The following is a 24019-nucleotide window of genomic DNA, read 5'->3' on the forward strand; positions in this document are numbered from 1 at the left end:
ATGAATAATCTCTGTTCCACTCCCCCTGAGGCTAAAACCAGGCTTTTCTGGCACAGCTCTGGGCCTTTCAAGACTCCCTCCCTCTTGAACAACTGTGCACTGGCTGAGTGAACTTCAACATCTAAAAGCTTTAACTAGAAATTTTTTGGTCAATTTTTAAGCAGCTATTAAATCCCTGTTTCATTAAATCCCTCCTTTTTATTATGTACCTATTCATTATCAGTGCTTTTTTTTTGTGAATAAACAATTTTATTAGTAACATATGGTAGTAGAACTATAACTACAACTTATAAAAAGCTTAATATATATTAAGAAAAAGACCATCATTCTACCCCACATCTTACTTTCTCCCACCCCTCCCCCAATTACTTGACCCCCGCCAGTGTTATTTTCTTTAAAAAAACAGATATTAAAGGTACCCTTAACTATCAAGAAAAAAGACGAAACAAAAAAGAAACATAGGGAAGAAGAACCCCCTTCAAGAGTTATATTGTTATCTTAAAAATCTTAATCCTCAAAAATTGTCCAATGTCCTTTTATTTTCCACTCTTTCTCTACATATCTTCTGAATTTCTTCCACTCTTGGTTAAAAAGTTCTAAATCACAGTCTCTTAATTTTCTTGTTAATTTGTCCATTTCACTCCATGACATAACTTTCATAATCCAGTCCCATTTTTCTGGTATTTTTTCTTGCTTCCACAACTGCGCATACAATGTCCTAGCAGCTGAGAGCAAGTACCATATTAATGTTCTATCTTCTTTTGGAAATTTTTCCATTTGTAATCCCAGCAGAAAAGTCTCTGCCTCTTTATTGAATTCATATCCCAGGATCTTAGATATCTCTTGTTGAATCATTTGCCAAAACATTATCAGTGCTTTTTTTTGAGCAGGAACTCAGTTCTGGCTGTCTTGGTGTCAGGGGGTGTGGCCTAATATGCAAATGTATTTCTGTAAGAAATAATGGTGATGTCAGTGGGTGTGGCCTTATATGCAGGTAAGTTCCTGCTGGGCTTTTTCTACAAAAAAGCCCTGTTCATTATTGATTTTTCTTAAGAAGAAGACTGAGAATAGGATTTACGAAATGCCAGAGTGGCCTTTCAGACTTCTTGAGCCAGAGTAACTCATAATATTTAAGGGGAGAGAAATGAGCTTCTTCTATAGACTTCCAAGGGGGTGAAGGGTGGTGATATAGTAGTTTGACAAATTGAGACAGAATAGTAGCCTTATAGTAACGACTAATGTCAGGGATGGCCATTCCTCCTTTTAACTTGGACCTACATATAGTAGCTAACTTTATCCTGGCTTTCTTGTAGCTCCAGATGAAAGCAGTCATTGTATGTTGCCAGGATTTTAAAGTGGACAGGGGTCTGAGCGTTCTTATCTAGCACCTGGTTATTCCATTATTTCTTCTTTTATAGGCCAGAAATGGTTTCCCCCAGCCCAACTCCCCTCCTCCTTCAAAATTTGGAGGAACTCCTCTAAAGTTTACCTTTTTGACCTTCTCTCTGCGGCAAGACAATTCTTACCTAAAATTAAACTAGACCAAAACTTGACATCACCCTCTCCATGGTTTGAATACTTCCAAGTTCGGCACTTGCTTCAAGATCCCAGACTACGCCAATCCCTCTCCCGTCCCTTGTCAGACTTCGAACATCTGATCTTACATCTCCCTAAAACCAAAAACACAACAAAAGGACTCATCTCACGAATCTACCAAATTCTCCTTACCAAAATAGAAGACTTGCCTCCTTCCTATACTGTCCACTGGCATAAAGACTGTAACATTACACTTTCCCCAGTTCAGTGGGACTCCATCTGGACTAGCGAGACATAGGCTTCCCAACCCCCCCGCTTTGGCGGGAGACTTCTGGGTTCGCAGCTTCATCCCCCGGTCTCCAGAAATCAGGAAGCGGGGGGTGGAAGGGGGGGAGAACATACCTGTTGGTGTAGAGCTCCTGAGCAGTTTGTAAAATGTCTGCCCCTTTAAGGCTGGGCAGGAAGGAGGAAACAGGAAGGGCTTCGGAGAATGGCCCCTCCCTTTCTTTGCTTTCGTTTTCACAGCAGGCAGAGTTCTCCAGAAGAAGACCCAGTAAGTATTTGTGTGTGTGAGAGAGGGAGGGGGGATTCCCTGGTATGGAGGCCCTCCCCCCCTTTAGAAAGCGTGGGGGGGAGGGAAATGTCTACTAGGCACTCTATTATTCCCTATGGAGAACGATTCCCATAGGGAATAATAGGGAATTGATCCGTGGGTATTGTGGGCTCTGGGGGGGGCTATTTTTTGAGGTAGAGGCACCAAATTTTCAGTATAGCATCTTGTGCCTCTCTGCAAAATACCCCCCAAGTTTCAAAATGATTGGACCAGAGGGTCGAATTCTATGAGCCCCAAAAGATGGAGCCCCTATCCTTAATTATTTCCTATGGAAGAAAGGCATTTAAAAAGGTGAGCTGTCCCTTTAAATGTGATGGCCAGAACTCCCTTGGAGTTCAATTATGCTTGTCACATCCTTGTTCCTGGCTCCACCCCAATGTCTCCTGGCTCCACCTCCAAAGTCTCCTGGCTCCACCCCCAAAGTCCCCAGATTTTTCTTTAATTGGACTTGGCAACCCTACCGAGACACTACAATCCAAAATTATAAACATCTCTCAGCAAAATTACAAACTAATTGCTCGCTGGTACTATACGCCTCATCAACTCTCCCACGCCTCGCCCCATGGATCCTCTGATTACTGGAGGAACTGTGGCCTTAAGGCATCTTATATTCATTGTTGGTGGGACTGCCCCAAACTTAAACCCTTTTGGTCATTAATTTGTGCTCATGTCTCATCCTTAACAAATGTCCTAATACCTGTTACGCCGGAGGTAGTCCTTCTCAATCACTGGTCAGGTTTAAAAATCACTCCCTCCAAAAAATCTTTAATCACTAAACTATTGACCGCGGCTAAATCATTGATTGCCCAAACCTGGAAAAGTTCAAACAACTTGTCACTCGACTCTTGGCTACTCAAAATCTGGAAACACATCGCAATGGACAGGATCCAAGCCTCATTAGACCAATCAGACCCCCTTCAAGCCCACACTAACTATGTTGCAATTTGGTTACCTGTTCTGGAAAAATTGGATAGTGATCCCTTTTACATTAATTCTCTCACCAAAAACACTATGTATAAGGATCTTTTGTTGTTTTAAGTTTCTACCTGTGATTGCCCTTCCTCTTGGTTACCCAATGACCTACCTTATTCAGCTCGCCGGGCGTACATGTTTTCCCTTTTCCCATAGTTGTTGTGGTTATATTATTATTTAAATTGTTATACCCCTTACCCTACCTTGTATCATACCCTAACTCAAGCTGCGATACATCAATGACAATTTTTTGATTTGTATTGATATGCATAGCTTACCGTTGTTATTGCATTTACCTTATGTTTGTAGGATCTTAATTACTTCAATAAAACATTGAATTTTTTTTTTTTTAAAAAAGAAGACTGCAGATTTATATCCCGCCCTTCTCTCTGAATCAGGGACTCAGAGTGATTTATAATCTCCTATATCTTTCCCCACAACAGACACCCTGTGAGGTGGGGGGGAGGGCTGAGAGGGCTCTCACAGCAGCTGCCCTTTCAAGGACAACTCCTGCAAGAGCTGTGGCTAATCCAAGGCCATTCCAGCAGCTGCAAGTGGAGGAGTGGGAAATTAAACCTGGTTCTCCCAGATAAGAGTCAGCACACTTAACCATTACGCCAAACTGGCTCTTAAAAAAATTATTAGCCATCTTTCTCCCTTGCAAAACTCAAGGCAACTTACAATATAAATAAAATGAATATTTAAAAAACCCACAATATAAACAAAACAATTCTAAAAACACAGAAAATATCACAATTTTAAAACTCTATTTAGGACTCAGTCAAATGCAGTCCTAAATAAATCTGTCCTTGACTGCCTCCTGAAGGTTAAGAGTTATGTGGCCAGGTGAAGTGCCCTGGGAAGGTTGTTCCATAATCATGGGACTGCCACCAAAAAGCCTTCTCTTGGGTGCCTGGGCAGGAAAGGATGGGAGAACAGTCCTTCAGATACCCCGGCCCCAAGCCATGTAGGACCTTAAGGGACAAAATCAACACCTTGAATTGGGTTCAGGAGCGGATCAGTAGCCAGTGTAATTGCTGGGGACATATGCTAACCCCAATCTGCAGTCCAATTGCAGCATTCTGCACTAGCTGCAACTTCTGAACACTCTTCAAGGGCAGCCCCAAATAGAACGAATTGCAGCAGTCCAGAGATAACTAAGGCATGGCTCTCTGTGGCTAGATCTGGCTGTTCCAGATGGAAAAGTAGCCGACGCATCAGCTCAAGCTGGGCAAAAACACTTCCTAAGCCAATGCAGCCACCTGGTTTTCTAAGGTGTCCCCTGTGTAAAGCACTGGGTTACCAACTCTTGGTTGGGAAATTCCTGGAGATTGGGGGGAGGGCATGATTTGGGGTGCAGTGCCACAGACTCCATCTTCCAAAGCAGCCATTTTCTCCAAGGGAACTGACCACTGTAGTCAGGACATTGGTTGTAAGTCCAGGAGGTCTCCAGGCCCCACCTTGAGGTTGGCAATCCTAGCAAGCAGCTCTCCCAGGCTGCAAACCTGGCTATTCGGGGGGGGGGGGAGTGTAGCCCCATCCAAGCCAGGAGAGATCTCATATTCTTGAGTACCTTTCTACCATCCCAGAGAACTTCAGTCTTGTCAGGCTGAAATTGCAGCTTGTTCAGACTCCAAGCAAGGGTTAAAAACATCAACAGCCTCCCTGAAGTTAAGTGAGAAAGAAAGGTAAGAGCTGGGTATCACACAAATATTGGGGAGACCCTGGCCTATGGCTTCGTATAGACCGGCAGTGGCCAAACTGCAGTTCAGGAGCCACACATTGCTTTTTCACACATATTCTGTGGATCTCAGGTTGTGGTCACACACACCGAATAATCCAGTGCACTTTCCAGTGGGATTTTACTGTGTGAACTGGCAAGATCCTCCCCGCCAACTGGCTTTGAAGAAGGCATTACTCTCTTTAAATCTACAACCAAACCAGTCAGCCAGCCAGCAGCTTGGAGAATGCATTTAAAGTTAAAGCTGCTTTCTCTCCACCTCTCTATCTATTTTCCTTCCAGCTCTCAAACATCTGACTTCTAATCAATGTGGCTCTTACATCCAGCAAGTTTGGCCACCCCTAGGGCAACGTACCCCACTGGTGTCCTTGACCTCCTCTCCACCAAACTTCCAAGAGTTTCCCAGCCTGGATCTGGCAACCCTAACCCCCCCCCCCACCTTAAATAATTGCACTTTCAACTTGTAATGACCCACCTAACTGTGTGCACCCACATAATGCTCCCCCATGGGGAAAGGCAGCAACTAAAAGCGGAACAACATTCACACCCACCAATTCCTTAAGACAGGGGTGGCCAACAGTAGCTCTCCAGATGCTTTTTCCCTACAACTCCCATCAGCCTCAGCCAGCATGGCCAATGGCTGGGGCTGATGGGAGTTGTAGGCAAAAAACATCTGGAGAGCTACCGTTGGCCACCCCTGTAAGGCTTAAGAGACCAAAAATGCTCCTCATGTTTCCTAAGCCAACACCCATTTTGCCAGGTAGTTAAGGCTACGTGAAAGTAATAGACTCACTATGGGCTTACTTCAAACTAGATATGCCCCCATTCCACTCTAACAGGCAAAGAAGCCGAAGCCATTGATCCTCCCTTCTCGAAGAAGCCACATCTGGAGGCATTTCTTTGAGGGAGAGAGGCCCTTTCCGGGGATCCAGCCCCACTGCCTGAGTAGTCCCACTCGCTGCCTCAGCCCTCTGCTGAAGGAGGCCGCACCCCTCTCCCCTCAGCCGCCGCCTCTCCCGCTCCATATCCGGCCTGGCTGCCACCAGAGGCCGCTCGGCCGTCTCCCGCAGGCCCGGAAGCTGAGGGCTCGCTCATCGCTGAGGGGGGATTGAAGGCCGCGGGGGTCGCCTCACCCACCCCCGCGCCTTCCCGCCCGGGGCGCCATGAGCGAGCCGCAGTGGCTTCCCCAAGAAGGACCAGAAAGCCCCGGAGACGGTGAGGAGAACCTCCGAAGTGGAAGCACTTTGCGGGGCACGACTGGGGTTCATAATTTGTGGGGGGAGGTTAAAAAGGGTGGGCCGTTTCTTTGCTGCGCCCCATAAGCGTTGCTCTTTCGCCCTTGGGGGGTTTAGCCCCTTCTCAGCTAAATAATCCAAATTCTCTTCCAGGTAGTGTTTTGTTTCCTGGGTGTGGGTGTTGTTCCTCTGTTAAAATCTGAGCTCGCCCCTCTTCAGTTTGGCAGGAGGCAATTGTGTTTGATGCACATAATGAATCCCAAATAGTTAACTTCTTTTGAGACAAGAATCCTAGCATCCTCTAGGAAACAGGTTCAGGTGGGTAGCCCTGTTGCCTTGGTCTGGGCAGCTCACACATGGTTAAACTGACTTGCATTTGCAGTCTCTGTAACCCTCTGCAGGACATGCTTTTTGGGGGATTTTAATTGGCTCTTCTTAACTTGTTTTATCAGCCGCTGATCTTATAACCAATATTGGTTAATTTTTACTTATGTTATTTGGAATCGTAGAATCCCTGAGTTGGAAGATGCCAACCCAGGCCATCTAGTCCAAGAGTGGGCCAACTGCAGCTCGGAAGCCACATGTGGCTCTTACACACATCTCATGTGGCTCAAAGCCCTCACTGCCCCATTGGCTGGCTTGGAGAAGGCATTTGTCTCTTTAAGTCACTTCTCCAAACGAAGCCATCTGGCAGCTTAGATAATCCATTTAAAGTTAAAGTTGCTTTCTTTCCACCTCTCAACCTCCCTCCATCTATTTGTCTGCCTGCTCTCCAACATCTGGTGTTCATGTCTTGTGGTTCTCAAACATCTGAGGTTTATTCTACATGGCATTTATATTAAGCAAGTTTGGCCAGCCCCGATCTAGTCCAACGCAGGATCAGAGCATCCCTGACAAGTGTTTGTCCAGCCACTGCTTCAAGACTGCTGGTGATAGGGAGCTCACTGCCTTCCTGAGTTGCTGATTCCACTGTTGAACAACTCTTACTATAAAAGAGTTTTTCCTAATATCCAGCCGGTACCCTCCCACCCTTAATTTAAACCATTATTGCAAGTTCTCTCATCCTCTGCTGCCAACAGAAACAGCTCCCTGCCCTTCCTCTAAGTGAGAGCCCTTCAGATACTTCTAGCGAGCAACCATGTCCCCTCTCAGCCTCCTCTCCTCCAGACAGAACATTCCCAAGTTCCTTAGCCTTTCTTTGCAGTGCATGGTCTCCAGGCCCCTGATCATCCTCGTCGCTCTCCTCTGCACCTGCTCCATTCTGCCCACATCCTTCTTGAAGTGAGGCCTCCAGAACTGCACACGACCAATGCAGTGTACAGTGGGACTATGACATCCTGTAATTTGAATGTCATACCTCTGTTGATAGACTCCATGACATTAGCCTTTTTGTCACTGCATCACCCTGGCTGCTCATATTTAATTTATGGTCCAACCTTACCCCAAGATCTTGTTCACGTGGAAGTGCATCCCCTATCCAGTATGGGTGTTCCACATTTCTGTTATCCAGATGTAGATCTCAGCACTTACCCTGGTTAAATTGCGTCTTATTCACATCCACTCACTTCCAGTGTGTTCATATCTCATTGGATTCTATTTCTGTCTTTTGGTTCTCTGCTCTTCTCAATTTGGTGTCATCTGCCAATTTAATGTGTAGCCCCTCCACACCCTCATCCAGATCATTTTAAAAAACATTGAAAAGTACCAATTTGCTAATCGGTTTGAGCCTCTCTGTCTTCCTCACCACCCAGTATGTATAACTGCAAATTCTGTTTTTATGACGGGTCATGCCCCTAACTTTACTACATCAATTCCTCTCCTTTTCCCTTACACTGAGATTTGTACCTTAAATTCACATCAAGCCTTGACCTCGCCAATGTACCCCATGAAATTTCCTGTTATGGTTTTCCCATCAGGTATTTATCTGATGAAGTGGGCTGCCTGTGACCCATAAAAGTCCATACTGAAATAAATGTTGTTAGTCTCAAAGGTGACAGTGGCTTTTTCTTTTCCTTTATTTTAAATTTGCAGTGCGATCCTCAATGGAGTTGCGCCTTTCTAAAGTTGTTGACATCAGTGTATTTAGATGTAACTTGCTTTAGACTTGCGCTGTTATTCTCCCATTAAAATTTGAGCTCCTTTGTCTTTTTCTCTCCCCCTTCTCTTTTGCAGATGTATTTGTGCTTGATGCACATAATGTGTCCCCAACAGTTACTTTCCTGCAAGAACTGCCTAGTTACCAGTCTATGCTGAGGAGGAGAACTTCAGCTGGAACGCATGACTACCACAGTTTAGCTCGGTCAACTTCTGAAGAGTTCAGAAGCCTTGTAGAAAGGATTGGCTGTCGAGAGCCTGCAAAGCCACTGAGAGAATATGCATTAAGTATTGCAGAAAAAAGACGGCTGAGGTTAGGGCAAAATCTTTTCTGTGTTAAGGAGTGGTGTCCATTTCTGCTTGAAAGGATCAGTGAAACCTTGGCAGTCCAGAACACTTTTGGGTTAGGCTTATTATTTATAGGAACTGGAATTGATTGATTTTATCTGCTCTGGTTATTTTTGCTACTTGGGTATTTTCTGCGTTTTCCCTATAGATTTGCTTTAGAAATGGTTTGCCATGGTTTAACCCAGGAATGTTGAACTAATTTTGTTATGAGGGCCATATCTGATATGAGACCTTGTTGTGCCAGGCCATGTCAGGCCGGGCTATGTGTACTTATTTAAGATTAGGCAGCAGAGATATAAACTTTATAAAGGACACGGACAAACACAGTTAAAGAATGTTTTAAAAAGCTTATGCTTAAGACATCAGCACTCGTTCATCTTAAAGGTGCTGTCTTCGTATTTCTTCCATGAGATCCAGGGAACTGGGCAAAGGAAGTTTTGGTTCTTTCCTTCCTTCCTTCCCCAGGGGACCAGGAGGAAGAGAAGCCTCAGCCAATAGAAGGAAGAGAGGCTTGGTGACTGAGAGAGCCTGGCAAAGCAAGCTCTGCCTCCTCCCCCTTTCTCAAGGGAAGAGCCTCAGCAAATGGAGAAAATAGAGGTTTTGCTCTGTGGCTTCTGTGCAATTGAGCAAGCCTTGCAAAGCAAGCTGTGATGCAGAAGGAAGCAAGAGAGAGGGAGAAGAAGCAGATGACAGCCAGTTGCTTAGGAGCCTGATAGGAGCCCCCTGGGGGCCTGATTTGGCCCCCAGGCCACATGTTAGGGGAGGGACGGTGGCTCAGTGGTAGAGCATCTGCTTGGGAAGCAGAAGGTCCCAGGTTCAATCCCCGGCATCTCCAAAAAAGGGTCCAGGCAAATAGGTGTGAAAAACCTCAGCTTGAGACCCTGGAGAGCCGCTGCCAGTCTGAGAAGACAATACTGACTTTGATGGACCGAGGGTCTGATTCAGTATAAGGCAGCTTCATAAGTTCAGTTCTGAGGAAAGGAATGGAGCAGAGCGAGGTCATCAGGCATGTGAGAGGACAGGATTTAGGCTCCCGTGCCTATTTTTTGGGGAGGGATGGTGGCTCAGTGGTAGAGCATCTGCTTGGGAAGCAGAAGGTCCCAGGTTCGATCCCTGGCATCTCCAAAAAAGGGTCCAGGCAAATAGGTGTGAAAAACCTCAGCTTGAGACCCTGGAGAGCTGCTGCCAGTCTGAGAAGACAATACTGACTTTGATGGACCACGGGTCTGATTCAGTATAAGGCAGCTTCATATGTTCATATGTTCATATGTTTGACACCCCTGATTTAACCTTTGTTGGTTGTCTTAGAATGCTTTTGTTTGGAAAGATGTAGCAATAAACTGTAGTTAATTTCTTATAGGATGAGTATGGGGTAGATCATTTGAGCTTCCACATTCACTGTCCCCATTTTCCTGTTGTAAATGACATGAGACTTTCACTTTTGTAGAAAATCCTATTTTGACACTTCACCTGAATTCAATGCAGAACTTCATCTCCTTTCCCGGTTTCCAAACTAGGATTAAACCAGAGTCTGAGATCCTGTTTTTTAGGTAACGCAGCAAACATAGTTTTGTGGTTCTCACATAGTAGCAAGCTGTGGTTTCCTTCAACAGCAATAGTCTCTTGTTATCAAGCTACACTTGAATAGAGAAGGGAAAAGGGGCTATATATGAGCCTCAGGGCTCTCCTGGGGCCTGCGATGTAACAGCAAAGCGTGCCGGATATTTTAGTGCATAAGCAAAAGGACTTTTGGCATCTGGATGTGGATCTCTTCTAAATCCACATCCGAATAACAACAGGTCATTTCAGAACTTCCCAACTAATGAGCAGTTTCATGTTAAAGAAAATCAGGATAATATGAGGATTACGAGAGAGCTGCCAAAGAAAGTACTGTCTGATAGAAAGACTTATAAAAAATTAACAGGAAAACTACGGGACAATGATATAAGGTATTGATGGATTTTACCAGAAGGTTTGAGTTTTGAACTCCAAGGCAAAAGGATTACAATTACAAGTGTACAAGAACTGAGAAGATTTTTGGAAGAGCATAAAGAATTTGGCGACACAGCTTAAAGAAGAAAACATAATGGATTACAAATTATTATCTTGGAATGTAAATGGACTAAATTCACCTCAAAAAAGAAAAGCAACATTTCAGTGGATTGCAAAACAAAAATGCAACATAATTTGTCTACAAGAAGTTCATATTAAACAAATGGACTATAAATGTTTATGGAATAAGCAATTGGGTTTGGAATTTCATTCATTGGCTAAACAAAAAAAGAGAGGTGTACTTTTTTATATTAAACAAGAATTTGAGCCAAAAGAAATTTTTAAAGACGATGATGGGAGATATTTAGCAGTGGAAGTAACATTAAATACAAAAAAAACCACTGCTGCTGGGACTATATGCATCAAATGGTGCGAAAGACTCTTTCTTTAAAGAAATAATGCAACAGCTTGATCAAGTGTCATATGAACAAATTATGATAATGGGAGATTTTAATGGTGCAATTAAAAATACATTGGATAGATCGGGGAAGAAAAAAAATATTAAGGAAGGGAAACTGCCAAAATCTTTCTTTGAATTAGTTAAACAAGAAAACTTGGAGGATTTATGGAGGAAGTTCACCTCTGAGGTATGGGACTATACCTCTTTGTCAGCAACATAACACTTTTCCAAGAATTGATATGATATGGTGTACAAAAGACTTAGGACTTATAACTAAAAAAAATAGAGATTCTTCCCAAAGTAAGAGTAGACCACAACCCATTAAAGTGGTCAACAAAGTTGATTAAAAAAACCAGAAGGTGGAGGTTAAATGAAGATCTACTACAAAACAAAGAAATAGTGACATCTCTAGAAAAAGAAACTAAAGCCTTTTTTCAAATAAATGAAACTGAGGACATGGACTTTCTAACTGTATGGGAAGCATATAAAGCAGTGATGAGAGGTATTTTAATTACATTGAATAATAAAGATTAAAAAAAGAAAAGAAAAACAAATGTTAGACATTCAAAATGAAATAAAGAAAAAGGAAATGGAATTAAGGAAAAGACCTGGAAAGAAAAAAATTATTAGGCAGATTACAATGCTACAGACACAATTGGGACATTTGTTAAACAAAGAAGTAGAGTGGAACCTGAAAAGACTGCAGCAGAAATCTTTTGAAGGAGCAAATAAACCTGGTAAATATTTGGCTTGGCAACTGAAAAAAAGAAAAGAGAAATTAAAATTATAAGCAAAATAAAGGCTGGTGGAAAAGAAATTGTAGATCAAGAAGGAATAAAAAGGCAATTTTTAAAATACTATGCCAAATTGTTTAAAAAATCAAAAATAAGTAAAGAAAACTTGGAGGTATATTTGCAAAGAATTAATGTGGCTCCGCTGACATGGAAACATGGAAAAAGTTTTAAATGATCCAATAGAAAAAATGGAAATTGAAGCAGCAATAAATGTAATGAAAATGGGGAATGCACCTGGTCCAGATGGATTTACAGCAAAATTTTATAAAGTCCTCAGAGAAGGGTTAACACCCAAACTGTATAAATTGATTAATACTATAAGAATGGAGGGGAAAGTACCGAATACGTGGAAAGAAGCGGTAATTTCTTTGATTCCAAAGGAAAATAGAGATGTCACTGATGTAAAAAATTATAGACCAATTTCATTGTTAAATGTGGATTATAAAATATATACGAGAATACTAGCAGAAAGACTTAAACAATTTTTAATGAAGTTTATTAAAGAAGAGCAAGCAGGATTTCTTCCAAGGAGACAAATAAGAGATAATATTAGAACTGTTGTGAATATTGTAGAATATTATGAAAGACATAAAGAAAAAGAAGTGGCGCTATTCTTTGCGGATGCAGAGAAAGCTTTTGATAATTTAAATTTGGACTTTATGTTTGCGGTGATGGAAAAATTGAGATTGGGAGCAATATACACTGAACAATGGGCAAGACTTTGTATTAATACAGATTTAACTAGGCTTCCCAAATCCCCCGCCTGGGCGGGGGACCCCGGTTTGGAGGCTCCTCCCCCCGTTCCCCAAAAATCTGGAAAGCGGGGGGGAATGGCGGCCCTTCCCACCTGCCCAAGACAAGACGAGCCGAGTGCGAGCGGGCCTCTGGCTGGGTTTTCTGCTGACTGAGGTCTTGCGCCGCGCTGGTGGGGTGGGCTGGAGCTGGGCGCTCCTTCTCGGAGCCCTTGGTGGTGGCCGTGCAGCTTCCCTTCCCGCCTCAGCCCAGCTGACTGGGGGCTCTTCCATGTCCTGGTGGTGGAGCGCCAGCTGTCCCCGGAGGGAGGGAGAGAAGCGCGCGTGTCCTGCCCCTTCCCCCTTTCACTCCCAGCGGGCCCTTAAAGAGTATTCTTCAGACTCCCGTTTGACTGCTCTCTCTGCAGTTTATGGGACTTGTAGTTCACAAAAAGTGTTCTTTGTCTGCTGGATGTCGCAGAAGACTACAAGTCCCATGCTGCTTTGCGCGCTAATGAAAGGTTGCGCTCTCTCTCTGCGGCCGGCGGTGGCCGGGTCGGAGCGAGTCTTGGCGTCGTGTTGGCTTTTCGAATAAGAGCGCAAGAGGTGGCGAGCGTTGGGTCGCTGTGACACCCAAGAGCCCCCCCCCCCGTCTTCGCCTCTTCCCCTTCGTGCACCCCTCAGGTGCCTCTTCTCCGGCCGAAGGCGATGAGGCAGGGGCGGGCATCGGCTGAGACTGTGGCGGACACCAGGCGCGTTATCACCAAGCCGCAGAACCTGAACGATGCCTACGGGCCGCCTAGCAACTTCCTCGAGATCGATGTCAGACCATCGCGCGTGGGCAGGGCTGCTTCACCACCTATGAAGTCAGAGTCAAGGTGAGAGACTTCGGGACCGAGGAGGGGGAGCTACTGAGGGTCCTGGATTAGCCCGGCTCAGTTCTCCATTACGGGTCAGGTCTTGTTGCTGGAGCCTCCAGACATAGAAGGGCCTCTTTCTCCCCGCTCATTCCTCTGGGTTGCTGCAAGAGACCGGTGTCTTTCAGACTGAAGGGTCCCAGGAGAGTTTCCTCTTCGTCCTCCCCTTCCTCTTTATAAGAGTGCAGGACATGTTATGTGAGGGCTCATTGTGCGTTTTCAGCAAAGATGCTGACATTGCAGGGGGAAGGCTGATGTTCTTGATTATTTTCATCTCATGTATCCCTAATTAGTCAACAAAAACAAAAAATATGACAGACTTCTTGACGCTTGGGTCTGGGCAGTTTCTGGTTGGTAAGCTAACCTGTGTTCAGGGGGAGATGGAAGGGAGAGGTGGCATCTAAATCAACAAGCTGGGCTACCAGTGCAGTCCTGTGGTGTTATGGGTGTAGGAGAAGACAGAGTTTGAATGTGTCTTTGGACAGATCAGAAAGATCATAGTGTAATGTAACAGTAAAGATTTACAGTAAAGATTTTAATAAATACATCTTCACTCCTTTATGGACATGTCAGATTAATCCTGTTAATGCACAAGAACATAAGAATAACCCTGCTGGATCAGATCAATGGGCCATTTAGTCCAGCATCCTGTCTCAAACGAGTGGCAGCCCAGTTTTTCTGGAGGGCCAACAGCAGGGCATAGAGGCTGAGGCCTTCCCCTGAAACTGCCTCCTGGCTCTGGGATTCTGAGGCTTTGTCCCTCTGACTGTGGAGGTTCCCTATGTCACCATGGCTAGTAGCCATTGATAGACTTCTCCTCCATGAATCTATCTGATCCTCTTTTAAAGCTGTTTATTCCTGTAACCATCACTACATCATCTGGTACAGAATGCCACATTTTAATCACTCTGTGCAAAGTAGTATTTCTTTTTGTCTGCCCTGAACCTACTGTCCATCAGTCTCATTGAATGCCCTTGAGTTCTATCATTTTGGGAGAGGGAGAAAAAGCTCTCTTTGTCAGCCCTCTCCACCCCATGCAAAATTTCATAAACCTCCTCCATGCCCCCCCCCCCCCCCCCAGTCATGTCTTTTCAGACTATTCAGCCTTTCCTCATAGGGAAAAAGCTCTAATCCTGTAACCATCTTAGTTGCCCTCCTCTGTATTTTTTCCAGCTCTGTAGTCTCCTTTTTGGAATATACTGACAAGAACTATACACAGTTTTCCAAGTGAGGCTGCACCATAGATGTGTACAGGGGCATTACAATATTGGCCATTTTATTCTCTAGTAATCCCTAACAGAGTTTGCCTTTGTCAGAACTGGAACGAACTTCAGACGATTCCAAGACTTGTTACAAAGTATAGGATCTTTATTAGAGAACTACAGTGCTAGAGCTACGAGATAACAGTAATGCTGAGTCCGGCATTTGGTTACATTTTATGCCTTCAGCAAAAGTACAATACAACGATCATTCACACGGATTGCAGACAAGTGTCTCTTTCCCAAGCTCTGTTATCAGAAGGGAGGATGCTCTCCTGTGGTGAAGGCCAAACGGCCCGGCTTCAAAGGGCACCTGTGGATGTTGACCAGAGCCTATCTTGTCACCCTCCAGTGAGCACAGAATATTTGGAATAGCTGCAAGGCACTTGGGTTAATTGCTTAAGCTATATGTTCTGGGTTAGTGTTAGGTTACAACATGGAGTCGGTTGGGCTAATAGTAGGCAGATAAAGTTACAAGTTCTGACAGCCTTTTTCACTGCTGCAGCACAGTGTATTGACATTTTCATTGAGCCATCCACTACAACCCCAAGATCTTTTCCCTCTGTCTCAGCATGCTCTCTCGCTTGGAAGCCGCCTGGGCCTCACCAGCCCCTGCAGCTGGGTGCCTACCTGGCACCCCCCTGGCCCTTCTGGGCGCGCAGTTGGTCTGCGGGGGCAGGGGGAGAGAGGCCAGCCGCCGCTGCCTTCCCTGCCTGCGGCTGCTGCCCAAACCCCCTAAAGTTCCCCGGCCAGGCTGGGGTGACAGGTGAAGAGCAGTGGCCCCGGGCAGGCTGCGTGATCCTTGTAACGTCACCAGCTCCATCCCTTGCAGTCAGAGCAGCTGTGCCAAGGAGAAAAAGCGGTGCTGCCGCCCGCGGAGCAAGGGGCTGTGCACCACCCCGGAGCTTGGAAATGACATTTTAAAAGGTATGCTGTCCCTTTAAATGTGATGGCCAGAACTCCCTTGGAGTTCAATTATGCTTGCCACACCCTTGTTCCTGGCTCCTCCCCCAATGTCTCCTGGCTCCACCCCCAAAGTCTCCTGGCTCCACCCCCAAAGTCCCCAGATATTTCTTGAATTGGATTTGGCAACCCTAGATTTAAAGGAGTATATGATGGATCAGCAAAGGAACAAGACAAGGTTGCCCTCTATCTCCGTTGTTGTTTATAATGACTTTAGAAATTTTGCTGATGCAAATACAGGAAGATAAAGAGATAGAGGGACTGAAATTGAAGGGATTTTCCTATAAATATAGAGCATTTGCTGATGATATATTCATAAATGAAAACCCATTAAAAGTAACGCCACTGCTCTTGAGTAAAATACAAGAATATGGAGAATTGGTTGGATTTTATATAAACAAAGAGAAATAAAAAAATTTGTGTATAAATATGAGAATTAAAAAACAGAAAGAATTACAGAGCTCAATGGAGTGTGAAGTTATGTCTAAAGTAAAATATCTAGGTGTGGAAATTACCATGAAAATATTGACATATAAAAATAATTATGAAAAGTTATGGCATAAAGTGGAAGAAGATATGTTAAAATGGAATAGACTCAATTTGTCGTTACTGGGAAGAATAGCCACAATAAAAATGAATATTTTACCAAGAATAATGTACTTGTTTCAAACTATTCCGATTGTGAAGGACAATAAACAATTTAGTAAATGGCAAAGGAAGATTTTGGAATTTGTGTTGGCTGGGAAGAAATCAAGAATTAAAATGAAAGTGTTAACAGATGCTAAAGAAAGAGGTGGATTTCAACTACCAGATTTAACTATATCATGAGGCGGTGAGTTTGGCATGGATAAAAGAATGGATAATATTGTTAAATAAAAAACTTTTAGCATTAGAAGGATACGGAAACAAATTTGGGTGGCACGCATATATATATTATGGTAAAAGTAAAATGGACGGCTTCTTCTCACACTATTATATAAGGAGAAATCTGTTAAATACATGGGTAGACCCTCACCAGTCCGGCTTCCGTCCGGGTTATGGGACGGAGACAGTGCTGGTCGCCTTGGTGGATGACCTCCAGCGGCATCTGGATCGAGGCGGCGTGGCGGTGCTGATATTGTTGGATCTGTCGGCCGCATTTGATACGGTCGATCATCAGTTACTGGCCCGCCGACTTGCCGACGCGGGGATTGGGGGATTGGCCTTACAGTGGCTTTCCTCCTTCCTTGAAGGACGGGGACAAAGGGTGGCCATTGGGGGGGAGCGGTCCCGGAGGCACCCACTAGTATGTGGAGTGCCGCAAGGGGCAGTTCTCTCCCCGATGTTATTTAACATCTATATGCACCCCCTTGCCCAGATTGTCCGGAGGTTTGGGCTTGGGTGCCATCAATACGCCGATGACACCCAGCTCTATCTACTAATGGATGGCCGGCCTGGCTCCGTCCCAGAAAGCCTGGACCTAGCATTGCAAGCCGTGGCAGGTTGGCTCAGACTAAGCGGGCTGAAGTTGAATCCAACGAAGACAGAGGTCCTGTGCTTGGGTCGCGGTGCCCTGGGAAGGGAAATCCCCTTGCCGGTCCTCGACGGTGTGCAGCTTAAAGCGGCACACAAGGTCAAGAGCCTGGGGGTTCTTCTGGAGCCTTCATTATCGATGGAGGCACAGATAGCGGCCGCTGCCAAGTCCGCATTCTTTCATCTTCGACGGGCGAAGCAGTTGGCCCCCTTCCTGGAGCACCGTGACGTAGCAATGGTGATCCATGCTACGGTCACCTCGAGACTGGACTACTGCAACGCCCTCTACATGGGGCTGCCCTTGTGCCGAATTCGGCGGCTGCAGCTGGTGCAGAACGCGGCGGCTAGGCTGTTGTTGGGGCTCCCAAGGTGGGAGCCCATACAGCCGGGGCTGCGCGGGCTGCACTGGCTGCCAGTGGCATACCGAGTTCGCTACAAGGTGCTGGTTATCACCTTTAAAGCCCTATATGGCCGAGGACCTACCTACCTGAGGGACCGTCTTTCCCCATATGAGCCCCAGAGGGCACTGAGGTCATCCGGGAAAAACCAGTTGAATATCCCTGGGCCAAGGGAGGCCAGACTGAAGGCCACCCGGGACCGGGCCTTCTCTATCACCGCTCCACTACTGTGGAATCAACTCCCTGAGGTGGTGAGGGCCCTACGATGTTTAGATGGATTCCGTAGGGCCTGTAAGACCCACCTTTTCAAGATGGCCTTCAACTAGTGACAAAACTAGTGACAACGCTAGAGGCTGCTGAAAATGCTTTTATTCTGTGAAACTCACTGATAACCTGTTTATAACGCTTATTGTTAACGCCTTATTGTTATGCTAATTTTAATAATTTGTAATTGTTTTAACTATGTTTTTATAAGTATAATTGATGTAATGTGTATTTTATGTTGTGAGCCGCCCTGAGCCTGCTCCGGCGGGGAGGGCGGGATAGAAATAAAAAGTTATTATTATTATTATTAAAATATAAAAAATATGGAGATGAAAGCCGTTGTGGATAGTGCCAATGGAAGTAATAAAAATATATGCTGGTGAAGGAAAGTGGCTATCATATGGTCAAATATTGAAAATCCAAGGTGGTAAAATCGAATTAAAGATGGAAGAATTAAGTAACAAATATGATTGGTTTCAAATTCAACAGATTAAGAATTTGGTGGAAAGTGACATTAAAAGTGAAGGAATAAGAAAAGAGCAAATCGAATTAGAAAAAGTTCTGCTTGGAGACAATGAAACTTGGTTTCAAAACTATATAAACTATTACTGAAATGGTCTACTGAAGATGAAGTAGTAAAATCTCAAATGATAAAATGGGCAATTAATGTTAATAAAGAAATACAGATGGAAACATGGGAATATTTGTGGAAGAACTCTATGAAAATTTTGACATGTTATAGTATTAAAGAAAACTGTTATAAAAAGATGTACAGGTGGTATATGACTCCTAAAAAGCTAGCAAAAATGAACAACAAGATGCCAGATAGATGTTGGAAATGTAAAAAGCATGGAGGTTCTTTCTACCATATGTGGTGGACTTGTGAAAGGGCGAAACAGTTTTGGCAAAGATTCAACAAGAAATTTCTAGAATCTTGGGATATGAATTTAAGAGAACTCCAGAGACTTTCTTATTGGGATTACAAATGGAGACATTTCCAAAAGAAGATAGAACTGTTATTTGGTACTTGCTTTCAGCTGCTAGGACATTATATGCGCAGTTATGGAAGCAAAATAAAATACCAGAAAAATGGGACTGTATTGTAAAAGTTATGTCATGGAGTGAAATGGACAAACTGACAAGAATCTTGAGAGACTATGAGTTAGAGGGATTTAAAAGGGATTGGGATAAATTTAGAAAGTACATAGAAAAAGAATGGAAAATAAAAGGACACTGGGTGATTTTTGAGAATACCACCTAGGTCTTCAGAAGAAGAAAGAAGATGAATTATAACAACTGGGTGGGACTTTATAAAGTATAAGAAATGGTGTTTTTTAACTTCTTTGCAAAATTATATATATATATTTTCTTTTTATTTCTTATTAAGATTCTTTAAAAGTTAAAGATACCTTTTGATATTAGAAGTTTAGGTAACTGACACCGGCAGAAGTCAAGATTTGGGGGGAGGGGAGGAGGGGAAAGTGATTACAGGAGGGGAAGGTAGTAAGTGTTAATATTTTGTTAGAACTGGATATAATTACCATATATTACCAAATAAAATTGTGTTTAACCAAGAAAATCAGGATAATGTGAAGCAAAACTTATTTTTCACCATGAGGTGATCCCATCAAGTTAGCTTCTACTTAACTGAGGTAAAGGTTAAGTAAATGCTGTGGATTGATTGAGTTGATGAGATGGAAGAGAGCCAGACCTTCTGAATAAGTACAGAAATAAATGGAAAGGGGTCTCTAGGATACCTGCAGGGCCTGGGAATCAGCTGTATTAAGTAGGGTTCTGAATAGACCTTGCAAATGCTTTCTCAGTTATGTCTGAAAGGAAGAAGACTGCAGATTTATACCTCGCCCTTCTCTCTGATTCAGAGACTCAGAGCGGTTTGCAATCTCCTTTATCTCCTTCCCCCACAACAGACACCCTGTGAGGTGGGTGGGGCTGAGAGAGCTTTTCTAGAAGCTGCCCTTTCAAGGACAACTCCTGCGATAGCTATGGCTCACCCAAGGCCATTCCAGCAGCTGCAAGTGGATGAGTGGGGAATCAAACCCAGTTCTCCCAGATAAGAGTCGGCACCCTTAACCACTACACCAAACTGGCTCTCAGTTTGGTGGGAGTCTTCAGTCTTTTCCTGTTCTTCACCTCCAGATTTGTGGAGATGTTGGCTGCTAACATATGGGCAGTTTGGGGCGCATGGGAGGTGTCCCAAATCGGGTTGGCTCAGAAAGAAGCATGCTAAACCGTCCCACGCTCTTCCCTGCAAACCGTTCCCATCCCGTCCGCGGGGCAACTTGGCGTGATCAGACGGTTGTTGAGCACCATCCCTGTAGATTGGTTTGGGTTTCTTTTTCCTCCCCATTCAATATATATTGTTTAACAAAAAAGCTGGAAGTGGCTTGGGGCCGCTTTTGGTGAGTTCACATCACCAAGGTGCCTCGCTTGTGTGCTTCTGCATTCAGATGCTAAAGAGGCGACTGGCATGTGGCTCAGATATTTTGTACACTTCGAAAGCGTTAGCTTTTTGAGCTGCTCTGAGGATGTGGGAGGACGGGCAGAAGATGTGCTCATTTGGATGGGTTTTTCTAGTTGGTTTTTGGGGCGTCTCTGGGTTGCCTCAAACTGCCTGTCTGTAAGCAGCTGTTCTTTGTCATTTATCAGTCACAAAATTGGTTTTCTTAATGTGGAAATGCTGGTGAAGAAATTAAGTGTCGTTAAGCCCCTAAAAGGCCTCTGGGTGACTTGAATGATCAGTGGAGAGTGGAAAAAATGGCGGTGGGCCAGTTTGGGGACTAAAGCAAGTTACTAGTTTAATGTTTTTTGGGCCCAGCCCTGCAGGAGCAGATAAAAACAATGGTTTCCTCTTCAGGCTGTTGCCTGCAATGAACAGGAACCTGGAGGATAACCAACAGGTTTATTTAAGTGTGTATTTCACATTTAAATGTATGCTTAATTCCTTGATCTGGATAAATTAGGTACCGTAATTCTGCTTTCTTGGCTTGTTATGCTTATTTAACCATGGAGAAGAGAACTTCTAGAACTAGCCTTATTGGACCTCTGAAACTTTTTGAGTCAAACCGCAGTGTGGTGGGTTTACAGGCTCTAAAAGAAAACCCTGGACATGATTCTCATGTTTTGCTAATTTTTTTCTACAAGAGATATTCAGGAGCCAAATATAAAATACCTGTCAGGATGGGACCAGTGGAAACAGACAAGTAGGAAATCGTGGAGAAAGTTTCTAGTGGAGACCAAAGGATTGTTGTCTTACCTGAAACTCTGGAGACACGACATTCACAGCATTGAGGGTATTGTTGGTTTTTTGAATGCTTTATGCTTTTGTTTGCTTCTTATTTGGAACATCTGTTGCCCATTCTCCATGCATAAGTGCAGATTAGGAATACATTTTGAACATTCAGAGAAGTGTCTGCAAAAGCCCCTTAGGCACTTGATGGTTAAACCAAAAAGCATGGGAAGAAAGCCAGGATGCAGGAACAGCCAGCTGACAGCTTGGAGAGTGCATTTAAAATTAAAGTTGCTTTCTTTCCACCTCTCTCTCCCTTCTCTCAAACATCTGATGTTCATGTCTTGCGGCTCTCGGACATCTGATGTTTGTTCTATGTGTCTCTTATGTTAAGCAAGCTTGGCCACCCTGATGTAGTAGATAAACACAAGCCTCCTACCCAAATAGCTACAACCAGGCAATAGTCATCCCTGTAATATGCCTATGATAATTCCATAAGCACACCATGCCAGAAGGATTGAAAGTTTTATTAAAACAAAAGCAGAGCCTTTCCTGGACTCTGCTTGAGCAAAAACTTACAGTGAACATCCAGTAAAAGAAAGTGAAACTAAACTACAGCACATACTTTTTTGCCCTAGAGGAGCAAGGGAAAATAACTGTTCAATAAGGAAACATCACCAAATCCACAACTTGCCACTCTATAACAATGTCCTTTCTGTGCTTTTCACTCCTGGAAAGAGAACCAAGAATCTCTTTGATCTACTTTGACCGTATTAGTACACTGAAGCTACAGTGAGCTTGCAGTAGGCTAGTTATTCCATGAACCATTAAGCGAGTCATCCTTGATCTTACCTAGTGCATGGGCTACAGTACAAGTGTCATCCATATGAGAACATTGCTGGAACAATTTATTTTAGTTTTATTGCAGAGTTGCTTATGCATTTTGCCCCATTTCCTTAAGATCCAGGGCAGTACAAGCCCATCACTTTTTTTGTAGCAGGGACTCCTTTGCATCTTAGCCCACACACCCCTGATGTAGCCAATCCTCCAAGAGTTTACAGGGCTCTTCTTATGGGGCTTACTGTAAGCTCTTGGAGGATTGGCTACAATAGGAGGGGGGATGGCCTAATATGCAAAGGAGTTCCTGCTACAAGAAAGCCCTGCCATCATCCTTGAATTGTCTATGTTGAATCCCTGTTTTATGGAAGACGCTATGTGATGTGAAAGGGTCAGGTGCATCCTTAGCTTTCCATTACTTAAGTGCCATTGATGTATGTACCCGTGCTTTTTAGAATTTTGTTTTTCCTGAACAATGTGTTGATTATAAATGCATTTTTTAAAAAATCTACGCAGGGAAATTTGGCACCGGAATCCAGTCTTATTTCTCTTTTCTGCGGTTCCTGGTGTTGCTGAATTTTGTCATCTTCCTCCTGATGTTCAGCTTTGTCACACTTCCCAGCACTCTTTCTAAATATGGTGTCTTCAATGGCAGCTACGTTAAACCTCTGGGGAGCACAGGTAAGAAAATGAGGGGAACCCCTCTGGGTCAGACCAGTGGGGCATCTAGGCCAGCATCCTATTTCTCATTAGGGGTTGATCAGATCCCTCCTGAAAGCCCGCAAGGGAGCCACCAAGATCAAAGTCTCCCCCTGCTATTGTCACCCAGTTGCTTTACGTCTGCGGTATGCTGCTGCCTCCAGACTGGTCATAGATAGGCTTATCCTCAATTTCCAGTCCCTTTTTAAAGGCAATTACTACAGGCTGTGACAATGAGTTCCATAAGTAAATTATGCGTTGTGCACAACCAGCAGGACCTCATTTGCATATTAGGTCACACCCCCTGATGGCACCATTTTTTCACACATGACTTTTTTGTAGAAAAAGCCCAGCAGGAACCTATTTGCATATTAGGCTACACCCCCTGACACCAAGCCAGCTGGAACTGCGTTCCTGCTCAAAAAAAGCCCTGCGTTGTGCAGAGAAATCGTTCTTTTTGTCCACCTTGTCCATTGGAGGACTTAAAAACTCTCCGCAGTGCCCCTCTTTCTGAGGCAGGATAAGATTTTTTTCCTTTGCAAAAGAACAAGCGAAGCTTAATGTCATTAATGAGCAAAGTATCAGGTTCTTTATATTTTCTATTCTAGTGATTTTAAAAAAATCTGTTTACAGAGACGGAATGCACAAAGTATATCGTTAGTGGGACCAAAGGACTAATTTATTTCTACACTTACATTATAGATCTTCTTTCTGGCACGGTAAGTAGTTGCTCTGATTTATTTATTTTTAAAGCTAAAAACAAAAGGTAACAGCATCACTAGGATCTCAGCTTTCTGAATAACTCAAGGGCACACATTGGAAGGGTATATCGTGTAGCCACAGTTCGTCACAGGTGAGATTTGAAAACTCTTTGCTATGTCAGGTATCATGGGCACACAGAAGTGCAAATGCAGCTTAGTTCAGTGTTCTCATCTCTCCCTTAGTATTTGAGAAGAATCAAGTTCCAGTTTGTCACAGTGTTAGAATACAGACACTCTGACAAATGGGAGTTTGTTCCCCTGTCACTGACTTGGATTCTAAACCTCAACTGTTAAGAACCCTGTATGCCACTGTCATGATCCTTACTTTACTTTACTTTACTTTACTTTATTCGATTTATATCCCGCCCTACCCCACCGAGGCCTAGTGCGGCCTGTAGGCTCCAGAGAAGCCTGTATTAGAGTAATAACCAGGCCTACATCTCCCAAGATTCCTTCTGTCCCTGATTGGGTGGGCAGAAATTCTGAAGGGAAAACTTGCCCAATGAAGAATAGAGAGGTGGGACCTTGGAGGAAAGGATAAGAGTCATAGCTAGAAGAGGAGGGGTGTTCTCTCTGGAAAGGCTGAGCTGAAGAGAGGCTGCAGCAAGAGAATTCCCTCATCTAAAGAGGGGTGAGTGAGTTGGAA

The 24019-nt window shown here is 44.0% G+C and overlaps 1 protein-coding gene across 1 annotated transcript in view; it reads left to right on the forward strand.

Annotated features, from left to right (window-relative positions):
* The first annotated feature begins 6025 nt into the window (after positions 1-6025).
* TMC7 (transmembrane channel like 7) overlaps positions 6026-24019 on the forward strand; it is a 34801-nt gene continuing 16807 nt past the window's right edge. Inside the window, exons 1-5 of the mRNA XM_060261031.1 lie at positions 6026-6124; positions 8233-8504; positions 20992-21140; positions 22430-22594; positions 23246-23331. Of these exons, the coding sequence (XP_060117014.1) occupies positions 6026-6124; positions 8233-8504; positions 20992-21140; positions 22430-22594; positions 23246-23331 (771 nt within the window). The remainder of the gene's footprint in view (positions 6125-8232; positions 8505-20991; positions 21141-22429; positions 22595-23245; positions 23332-24019) is intronic.

This window comes from Heteronotia binoei, chromosome 20 (genome assembly GCF_032191835.1).
Source record: "Heteronotia binoei isolate CCM8104 ecotype False Entrance Well chromosome 20, APGP_CSIRO_Hbin_v1, whole genome shotgun sequence".
Taxonomy (NCBI): Eukaryota; Metazoa; Chordata; class Lepidosauria; order Squamata; family Gekkonidae; genus Heteronotia; species Heteronotia binoei.